The sequence below is a fragment of the Haliotis asinina genome, chromosome 12, assembly GCF_037392515.1.
Source record: "Haliotis asinina isolate JCU_RB_2024 chromosome 12, JCU_Hal_asi_v2, whole genome shotgun sequence".
NCBI classification, from domain to species: Eukaryota; Metazoa; Mollusca; class Gastropoda; order Lepetellida; family Haliotidae; genus Haliotis; species Haliotis asinina.
The window spans coordinates 28893725-28905335 of NC_090291.1; the positions used below are offsets into that span (position 1 = coordinate 28893725).

At 40.5% G+C, this 11611-nt stretch overlaps 1 protein-coding gene across 1 annotated transcript; it reads left to right on the forward strand.

The window, feature by feature from the left end:
- The first annotated feature begins 424 nt into the window (after window positions 1-424).
- LOC137258661 (NFX1-type zinc finger-containing protein 1-like) lies at window positions 425-11400 on the forward strand. The gene is made up of 4 exons (XM_067796356.1): window positions 425-538; window positions 2789-3874; window positions 4136-10495; window positions 11184-11400. Exons 3-4 carry the CDS (start codon window positions 4369-4371, stop codon window positions 11369-11371), a joined length of 6315 nt encoding a protein of 2104 aa, XP_067652457.1. The 5' UTR covers window positions 425-538; window positions 2789-3874; window positions 4136-4368; the 3' UTR covers window positions 11372-11400.
- Window positions 11401-11611: the final 211 nt, after the last annotated feature.

The window sequence follows — 11611 nt, forward strand, 5'->3', positions numbered from 1 at the left end:
TCGAGGACAAGACAAGATCACATGATCATGCCAGATCACGGGCCTGTGAACTGGGATACAGCTAAGATCAGCGTTAAACAATTAGATCTAACACATACATATACACATTTAGATTAATGTTGACGGTGTTGCTAGATCTAAAGAAAATTGCTCAAAGGAAAGTTGTTGACTATCCATAGATATTGGTTTTCCTTCATCGTTACAACTTCTAAAACTCCCCTCAAAAGTAGAGTTAGTTATTTAGTGATATGGATTCAAATACTCCAATTTCATTTCTAAACAGCGTTGCTATCTTTTTCCCATTTGATCACGAGACCATGTGTAATGAAACGAAGCGAAATGTGCGCACGGCACCTAAACCGAAACTACAAAGATCTATATGGCATTGAAATGACGTAAGCGGGCGATTTCGTAGAATTGTGTTGCTGTTCACGGAAGACGATCCGTGTTGTGCGGGCGCTTGGAAGTGATAGGTACAGTGATACTGTGACAGATCTTGGTGTCCGTATCTCCACCAGGGAAGACCAGTCTTGAGTAGGTAAGTGTATAGTACGTTAATTATAACTATAACGTTCTGTCCCAAAAGTGACGTGACGTATATACAGTCAACCGGACGTCTCGCTATCCGGACGTTTTTCGAGTGAAACCAAAACGTCCGGATAAACGGGGTTCGAATGTACATTGGTAACGCCCCTCCTAGCAACATAGGTATGTGCTTATTGCAACTCAACTAACTCATTACATATTGCAGTACCATCCAGTGTGCACACGTCTTGATGTGTTTCTTGTTTTACGCCGCACTCATCACTATTCAAGAAAGGTCTCGGCAGTCTAAATAATCGAGTCTGTCTGGACCAGTCACCACCGTGAATATCGATCTACGCAATGTTTGAATGATATGTGTCAACCAAGTCAGCGAGCCTGACCACCCTTGAAGACCAAATCTAAACCGGATCTTCTCGGGTATTTAGATATGTGTATAGGTGCATGCATATGTCATGTTTACTTTCGAAACCATGGTATGTTCGTATGTTTGTTTGTTGGCTTTGCCAAGGTTAAACACAAAACCAAGAAATATCGACACACCAAAGAAATGTCATACAACATAAAATAAAATATACATTAACTTGGATTACAAGTCAGTTTAAATTACTGTAGGTAATTATTATTCGCAGTAACTGACAGTAAACAATAGAATTACAATACAAAATTAGGCAGTAGAATCACATAAACATAATACCAATGGTAACAGCAACAAAGGAACTTATAATGGTATTCACATAGCCCTGACAGTGATTATGTATTGGTTCATCACCCTCATAAGGTAATTATTTGTTATAAACTCTGCTAGGTCATTTACATATATTATTTAAAAACAACCGCATATTAGGGTGATTAAATGGCTTATGCAACAAGGGGTATTTATTTAATATGTGTGTAATGTACTTTAAGTACAATTTTATTGATTTTAAATAGAAATAATTGCCCTTGATCCGTAAATGAGTTATGTTGATAAAACTCTTCCAAGAACGATGGCCATAACTTTCCTTTGTGGGATCATCTTCCATATAAGGCTATGATCTGTTCCCTCCACATGTTCCGTGTGCAGAAAGCCCCGAGCCTTGTGATGCAGTCTTGCATGTGAACGCAGCTAATCAGTGCATTAGCACAACACTATTCAAGGCTTTAACGACAGACAGATGTCGGGTTATCCCAGTGCACCCACGTCGATACTTGAGTGCTCCTTACATCCGGGTGCATCATTTTCAAAACTAAACAACAAACAGTCACATCACAGTGACACAAATCCAAGACTAAATAGAATTTCCATCATGAGGGATCATAATCGGATGAGGGAGGCAGAAATTTTCACCAGTAGATCTTTGCGATGTAAGGTTCTGACCCTACGTATTTTAGTGGAGAATTTGCAGTGTGCCGTCAGATGGACATGCGCCAACCAGAGGACTGTTTTGTCCTGTCACATGTCTGACGGGGGCACACCTTTGAACAACGTTAACACTGTGTGTAACCAGTCGAGTGTCTTGTTGGTGGCATTGTATTGATGTGAGCACGACTCCATCATGCTGGTAGGATGGCCCTTGTGCAAGTGACAGGTCAGCTGACGGGCATTGGGTATTGACACATGATCCTGCAACATCATATCATAGGTGAACGTTAATGATGGACAATGGCGTCAAACCATAAGTCGCACATATTTGTTATACTCTGTCGCCTTACCTTGGCCTGCACTGTTTGCCTGATTTGTAACGAGTCAAACATCCATGGAATGCATTGGCTCAACCCTGGAGGAATTCATCACCTGGATTCCTTCTTCAAATACTCTGAGCACTGCAGCATGAGTAGCAGAACATTTCACAACATAGCCAATGCTGACATTTTTACCAACCTCACGTCAATCACATGCCTGTATACTTGTTTCCGGGATTCCCTGAGATACAGCCGAAAACATGTCTAGTGTTATCTCCTTTTCATCTTGCCATGACCTCTTGTTGCTTACAAGTACCAGGTTTTGTCACGTCATGTGTCACTTTTCTGTTTGTAAAAGTACATATCAAAAAGCTTCCTGGGGGTTCTTTTGTAAGCTTGAATGGACTATTCTGTCTATTCTGACTATTCCTGACCCCTGGGCTCCCCAAAGCACCTAAATACAACAGCTTGTGCGCCACTCTGCTGAATCACTGTATAACAACGTGTAACCTTATACATATGAGGCTTTGCGTAATCACACACCTAAATTAGTCAGTTTTCCTATTTGTATCACCAACAGCACATGCACGAGGTGGACCAGCATTGCCGTCCATAAGGAATCGCTGTGTGTTCGGAGGATGGTCATCAAAATGTGGTATAACAACTGTATCTAGAATGCCAGCGATGTGTAGTTGGAAATTCACATTCGGTTCGATTGTCACATGATCGTGTTGTCAACAGTCATGTGTAGGCACCCTTACACCATCAATGAACACCAGCAAATGGTACTTGATCAGAGGTAATCTCCTGGGCATATGCAGAGTTTCCTTGGCACTAAACAGGAGCTCGGTCATCAACAATGAACTAAATAAATTGACTTTCGTCCGACGAGACCAAAGGTGCAGGTAAGTTGTGTATCTGCATAAATTATACAAGAATTAAGCCCATTATGTACAAGTACACTTCAATTTTTGTAAAAGTGCAAAAAATAAACAATATTCCAGTAACGTTGAGCTTGAAGCCAAGCTAGTCTTGTTGCTTTATGCTCTTGGGATAGCAAGGGGCATCTGATAGAGCGTCTTTCTCTGTACCCTGCCTAACTTTGGAACATTCTGAAGAATGACATTGTGGGAGCTACTCTGTTTTTTAACACACAACTTGAATGAACGGATGAAGTCTTTTGATTCTGAGAAGGGTTTTATCCTCCAAAAGAGCTGTCACTCGTGGTCGACCTGGCCGCATAGGGTTCTTGACGTCATTAGTTTGCGAATGTTATCAGAATAAACAGCTGATAGTTGATGGCCAAAGAGCTGAATGACAATATTCTCAATACTAGTAACCAGTTATCCTCAAGCAGGTGTTAACCGAGGAGGAGTCATATTTGCTCCTCGACAACGAAATCAATTGACTTTTTCCAAGTTATCGAGCTGTAACAACAGTTTACTGATATGGTTAGAATATTGGCCTTCAGTAACCAATGCTCGTCGTAAGTGACAACTAACGGGATCATGTGGTCAGGCTCGCTGACTTGGTTGACATCATACCCCAATCGCACAGATTGATGTTCATGCTGTTGATCACTGGATTGTCTGACCCAGAGTCGATTATTTACAGATTGCAGACATTTAACAGGAATATTGCTGAGTGTGGCAGAAAACTCACTCAGGTAATATGCAGCTAATCAATGTAAGGTGCACCTGAAGGGTCAAAATGATCATACGAACATACCAAATAATGTTATTAATATAAATGGATATATGGGTTTTAAAAATCAGAGAAATCATTTCTCCCTGTGTATGTATTAACTTGAGACTACTGACATTAACATGTATATATGTGCAACAGAATGTTGGGTTATATGAAACTTATAATGAGGTAGTGATTATTAAATTTCCAGTTGTATATTTTAAACGCACACTTTATTCAGTTTTCAGCTTCGAAACTGGAGAGCTGAGTAAAAGACACTGAAGTAAAAGACGCAATTCAAACTACAGGCAGAACAGATTTATGAACTAAACATGTAGAAAGGCTTCTGAATTTAAAAAGAAATAATGAGGTGACAGAATCCAACAATCAAACTTGGAACAGCTTGTAAGGTTATAACACCGAAGAGAAATTTGTTACTGGGCAGGTTATAATGGAGTTCTGGACTATAGAAGGATGGAAGTGACTGGAGACAAGACGATTGAGGATCGATCACTTGACCACCCTGTTAAGGAGAAAGTATATGAAATGGAGAAAGGACCAAAAGGCAATAATTCAAAAAGCTATGAAGAATCTGGTTCTTATGATGATGTTTACTCCAAGAAAGACATCGTTACCTCTGAGGAAGAGGAGTTAGAAGAAGGCGAGTTGGATGAAAGAGAGCTTCATTCTCCCCAAAATGTTCAGAGTTCACATAACAGTTTCCATTCACAAGTGGTCTTTCCAGGTAGAGAACCAAAATATCTTAAACAATATACTGAAAGAAGTCAGTCTCATAAGAGAAGCAGAGGAAAATCAGATCGAAGGGCAAGACTACAAGAGAACGTCAGAACCATATCATCAGAGAGAGCCATCCCTTCAGTGGCATTTTCAAACGGAAGCCAAGAGCACTGGCAAAGCCAGGGGAGATCAAGAAGCAGAGAGAAAACGAGAAGACAAGGAGGACTTTCACATCAACATCATCATGATCAATGTCATCATGGTGAAAATAGGTCCATATCACAAGGAAGAGATGAGCATCAGATAAGAGACAGAATCATATCAACAGGAAGATCCAGGATGTCAAAAAGCGCCTACTCTTCAACGGGGTATTCAAACAAATCTGAAGAGCACAAGCAAATCCGGGGAAGATCAAGAAGCAGGTCATTAATCAGAAACAGAGAAGGAACATACCAGTCTGACAGAGATAGAATATTTTCACCAGACCGAGATTGTGCACTTGGAAGATCATTCGAAAATGACAAGTATCATGATGGAACAGTTAACAGACCTTACAGATCGAGTGAGAGATGCAGAGGTAAACCATCAGAAATACAGGATCCAAGGTGTTCAACCACAAGATATCAGAATTCCAGATCTGAGCATGCACAGGGACATCAGGAGGGATCTAGAGGCATTAAACGGAGTCATCCTGACTCAGCATGGGAACCACAGTGTGAAAAGCAGTACAAGGGAACTACTCAGACAAATATAGAAGATCCGCACATGAAGAAACGACAGCCAAATCATGGACTTCTTCGAACTTTATTGTTTCAAAGTAAACCTTTCCCTGAACCTAATGTAATAGCATCAACACTTGCAAGTCAAAGTGACAAACTTGAAACATATCTTTGTACAAATGAGATATGCCCACAGATTTTTCGCCTCATTTCTGTTTTAGAAAAGTGTTCCAGAGCAACAATTTGCCGTGAAAACAAGTTGAAAGTTATGTATTTGTTACGAACAAGAAAATTCTTTGAAAGAAAAGACATAATTGATAAACTGAAAGATCCTGAATCATCTCCAGATAAAGATGCGTATTTAGTGTTTTTGAAAGAGTTACTGACACTCATGAAAGCAATGATCCATGAAGTGAAAGTGGAAAAGAAAGATATTCAGATCTGCAAATCACTTATAGAAAGTAGTCCTGAAATTGAGGATGAGAAAGGTGAAGGACTAAAGAAATTGTTGGATGATATATCAGAGCTGTACAAAAAACAGCAAGTGATTACTATTGCCTCTAATGCCCTGGATGAATATCCTGTCATAAATCAGCCTATTCTACCAAGCATTGATGTGATAAAGAAAGGTGACAAAACCAGTATTCCTAAGCATAACACATTGGAGCCATTTCCCAGTGAACTACATTATGTGGCGCACATGTATGCCATCTTCAGAGAGGACTTTGTACAACCCCTTGTCAGTGGGATAAGGATGTACATATCTCACTTGGAGAAACATTCTACACATCGATTTAGGAATACTGATGTTAAGCTCTATGAGAATGTACGGGTCATTTCCGCTACCACACAGACAGACAATGGAATGGTATGGACAATCCGTTTCAAGTCAAACTTCCGCAAAGGGTCATATATTCCTACAGTGCTCCGGTATGGCACTCTCCTCTGTCTCTCACACGATGGCTTCCAATCAATACACTATGCAACAGTTGCTAACCGAAATGCAAGTAAACTAGTCAATGGACAAATAGACATCAAATTTGTTGAGGACAGTGATCTGTCACATCTCCTTGAAGTGACATTTGTCATGCTTGAGTGTAAGGCATTTTATGAAGCATATTCTCATTCATTGGCATCATTAAAAATACTGGCCAATGATTTAAGATCCAACAAAAAAGTTCTTCCTCTGGGAAAATATCTGACAGGACAATCACGAAATGTTTCATATCCCTCGTATCTGGATGCATGTGGTGACGTGTCCTTTAAATGTCTGAAACTCTATGGAAACAGAAATATGAAACAACAGACTTCTTACACAACTCAGGTGAGGAATCTTGAATCGTGGCCATGTTGTGAAGAAATTGGTTTGGATGCGTCTCAGTTATTGGCACTTAAACTAGCACTTAACAATGAGATTGCTTTAATTCAAGGTCCCCCAGGAACAGGAAAGACAATGATGGGGATTAGAATAGCTGAATTACTTCTTCATAACAAAGTCATGTGGCAGCGTCAGATGCCTTATAATCTCCCATTTTATGAGCTGATGCATCATGATGATGCCAGTGGGCCCTTGCTGTTGGTTAGTTACACAAACCATGCATTAGATCAGTTCTTGCAACTGCTACTGAAGTCTCCAGTCATGACTAGTTGCCAAGATCGAGACATCATCAGAGTTGGTTCAAGATGCGAAGTTGAGGAACTGTCCAGATTTGCCCTGAAGAAACACAGACGAAGTCAGTCCTCATGTGAATATAAAAGAAGTTTTGGAGTTCTCAAAGACATTGAAAAGCGAATAGATGTACTGAATGACATTCTATCATTGTACCAGAGTACTTTGATTCATGAAGACAGTTTCATGGAATGTGGGATATTATCTTCTTTCCATCATTCACAGTTTAAACCATGGATGTATTACTGGGAAGGACGTCCAAACAACAATAGCATGTTGTGGTCATGGCTGGACTTGCCAGACAGCGTGCTTTACACACAGTGCACAGCTGAATGGTCCAACTTTCAAGAGGAGTTTGTGCAAGAAGAGGATATTAGAAACGAAGATCATTGGCGGATCATTGATGATGAAGACGATGATGATGATGATGATTTTTCGTTTGTGCATAGACACACCTTTTTGCTTTTTCCTTCACCTACAATTGCTTTGGACTCAGTGCAACTGGAGAGCGATCAATATTTCTCACATTTGTCTGAAAATGACCGGGAACAGATCATGACAGGCATTAGAGAGCGTTTGGCTTTGCCAGACTCCATGACTCGTCAGTTCGCAGAAACCATCGATGATATATGGGACCTAGATATCACTAACCGCTGGAGACTGTACAAGCACTGGGTATGCCAAGCTACACATCAGTTGACTGAGAAACTGCGTTTAGGGAAACAAGAATATGAAAGTGCATCTCGAAGATATTGTGAAACTCGCAGTTTGCTTGACAGTAGGATCATGAAAGAAGCGTCGCTTGTTGCCATGACTACAACTGCTGCAGCACGTTACACAAGTACACTGAAAGAAGTGGGTGCTCCTGTTGTCATCATAGAGGAGGCAGCACAGGTATCTGAACAGCATGTTTTGGGTGCCCTATCACCCGCTTGTCAACATCTGATAATGATAGGTGACCACCAACAACTAAGGCCAGCATTCAATGATTACTCTCTTGCCAAGTCCCATCATACAGATGTGTCACTGTTTGAACGCTTAGTGCGAAGTGGAATTGCTTATCAGCAGCTTGAAAACCAGCACAGAATGAGACCTGAAATGTCACAGCTTCTGGTTCCACATATATACAAGACACTTAAAGATGATGACTCCGTCTTCAGCTACCCTGATGTCCGTGGCATGGCAAGTAATGTGTATTTCCTTACACATGAAATAGAGGAAGACCATGATGATGAGTCCTTGAGCCACAAAAACAGATATGAGGCTGACTTTCTGACAAAGTTGTACAGACACCTCAGACTACAGGGATATCATAGCAGCGAGATAACTGTCTTGGCATTATACAATGATCAAGTTCAGGCTTTGAGGAAAAGGATCAGGGAAACAGAGACGGATGTTTTATTGCTCCACACAAGGGAGGTGGAACAGCTCAATTCTGAAATCAAGCCTACATTAGGAAGGTCAAGACAGGCTAATGTACGAATAACATCAGTAGACAATTTTCAAGGTGAAGAAAATAAAATCATTCTACTCTCACTTGTTCGCAGCAATAAATCAGGTCGAATAGGACATCTTTCCGCAGCAAATCGTGTTTGTGTTGCACTTTCCAGAGCCAAAGAAGGACTCTATGTGATTGGGAACATGGAATGTTTGAGGAAAGCCTCTTCTCTCTGGGACAAAGTAGTTACCAAAGCTGAAGAAAAAGGTATGTGTGGAAATGTAATGAAACTTAAATGCTCCAAACATCCAGAGAGAATGATGGGGGTTAAAACTGCCAAAGATTTTGACCAATACTCAGATGGTGGATGCAGTCAGGCATGCAATGCACGTCTCGGCTGTGGACATACATGCAGCAGAAGATGTCACACTGATGACCCAGAACACGCACGGAAATGTGTGAAAGTAGTTGTCAAACTTTGCAAAATGGGACACAGTCAGGAAAAGAAATGTAGTGAAAAAATAGCTAAATGTGAAAAAGACATTGAAGTACAACTACCAAAGTGTGGCCATACAACAATGATGCCGTGTTTCAAAGACATCAATGATGTACAGTGTGAAGAAAGATGTACAGAAAAAATATCATGTGGCCATGTGTGTCAAAGAAGATGTGGAGAGGTGTGCAACACTGCAGCCGATTGTAATGAACTTGTGAAGAAAACAGGAAAATGCGGGCATTCCTGTCAGGTTGCATGTTCCCAAACAATTGTGTGTAAGATTCGTTGCGATGACCAGCTTGATTGTGGTCACCAATGCATGGGCACCTGTGGAGCATGCCATCAAGGTCGTTTGCACCAACCTTGCAGGAAGAAATGCGAGAGGAAATTAATTTGTGGGCATCTCTGTGGGGCATTTTGTACTGAAGTGTGTCCACCATGTCGACGACAATGTGAACAAAAGTGCAATCACAGTGAGTGTTGTGATAAATGTGGGGATATTTGTGTTCTATGTGTAGAACCATGCCGATGGAGATGTAGAAAGGATTGTGACAATAAATTTGCATGCACAAAGCTTTGCTCTGAAGACTGCGACAGAGACCGATGTGATATGCCTTGCCCAAGAACTATGCCATGTGGTCACAAGTGCAAAGCTTTGAATTGTGAGAAGTGTTTCTGCAGAGAATGTACAGACAAGACAGAGTTTGAGATCTTCTTCGGAACTGAAGATGAACCAGATGCAGTGTTCTACAAACTACCAGGCTGTAAACACATCTTTGAGGTTACATCACTTGACACGTACATGGACAATGCTAGTGAAAGCATTGGAATGAAAACATGTCCAAAATGTACCTCTCCTATCATGACATCAAAGCGATATGGTAATTGTATCCGCCGATGTCAAAGAGAAATTGATGAAGTCAAAGGGAAACTATTTTCCCAACCCGGTGAAATGAAAAGAGAAAAGGACAGACTCATTGGTGAATTATCAAAAATAGACAATGAAAAACAAAAGGATATATTCAAGAAACAGCTACTTTCAACCAAAAGTACTGACAGCATAGCTTGTCTGTCAAATCAGATTGGGTTCTATTTGAATGTCAGGAGCACTGAAGACAATTTGGACAATGTAATGCCTGGAGCCATTGATGTAGACGCGGTCCAGGACATAAGAGATGAGCTATCCTGTTTGATGAAATGGGTTCTTGTAAAACGTGTCAGGTTCAGTGATCAGGAACTATCAGAGTTTAAAATGGAGCTCACTAGAATACGACTTGGCTACCGATATCTCCTTATGCAACATAACCTGTCAACCATTCACATTTCTGAAGAGAAACGGAAGCGTGTGGGTGAGTCAACAAAGAGACTTCGCAGTGGGGACAAGCTGCTGGAGGCTGACGTGGAAGTCCTGCAGGAGGAACTGAAGAAGCTGGAAGCTGAACATCCTCAGAGAGGACTTGGCATTACTGATGACGAGCGTATCATGATCCTTAAGGCAATGGGCTTTAATCAGAAAGGACACTGGTACAAGTGCAAGAGGGGTGAGTAACTGTTTATCTGAAATAGATTTAAATGTAATTACTTGACATATTTTTAACAGGCAGGCTTATCAATAAAATATTGACATTTTGTTTGGAATATGAAAATAAAGCTACTCATTAGCATTTAAATCTTACTTTCTACTTTTGAAACTGTTAGTTTGACGTATTCTTACTTACCAAAGATTGTATGTATGTGATTGTGGAGGACAAATAGGACTGCTCATACTTATTACAGTATTTATTCAATATACTACACCTCATGGGTGTTTGTAAATATATGGTCGTCGTGTTCTGGAAACGCATGGTAACTGACTAAATGTTCAGCTGTTGTATATCTGTCAGACAACAAAAAAAACCCACAAAATCATGAATAAGTGGAAGAAGACGTTAATTTCCTTAGATTCACGTGGGCTGACGTGCAAAATCAAGTTAAGACCTTATCAATCCAGATAATAAATAAGTCTCCTTGTTTGCCGGTCTGGCCATGTCTATCAGTGTTCTCATGGAACAAATACCTTTAAACCACACACCTAGCACTATATGGAGGAGCTTACTTAGTTAAGCAGCCCATTCAGTTAAGGTCAGTAAACTTACATGAACATTGATAAGGCATTTTTTAATTATTTATAGGCTAAATTGCAAATACTGAAATGTAAATCTTTGCCAAGCCAAACTGTGTATTTTTCAGGTCATGTTTATGCAATCGGTGAATGTGGTGGAGCCATGCAAGAAGGTAAGTGTCCTGAGTGTTCGGAGACTATAGGAGGATCGCGTCACCAGCTAAGGGAAGATAACTCCTTGGCTACTGAAATGGATGGAGCACAATTTTCGGCTTGGTCGGATCAGGCCAATATGGCTAATTATGATTTCAATTAGTATCCTACATAGTGAAGCCACTAAAGAAAGGGGGAAACACACATCATAGAGGGGAGATAACTCCCGGGCTAATGAAATGGATTGAGCACAATGTTTCAGTTTAGTTGGATCTGGATTAGCATCTTGCTCGCATTAGTACAGAGTGTAAATAAACTTTGTATTTTGCAACTGGTAAATCATGTTAACGTAAGCGTAGAATGTACCCCGCCATGGTATTTACAAGTTGTTTTCCTTGTACAC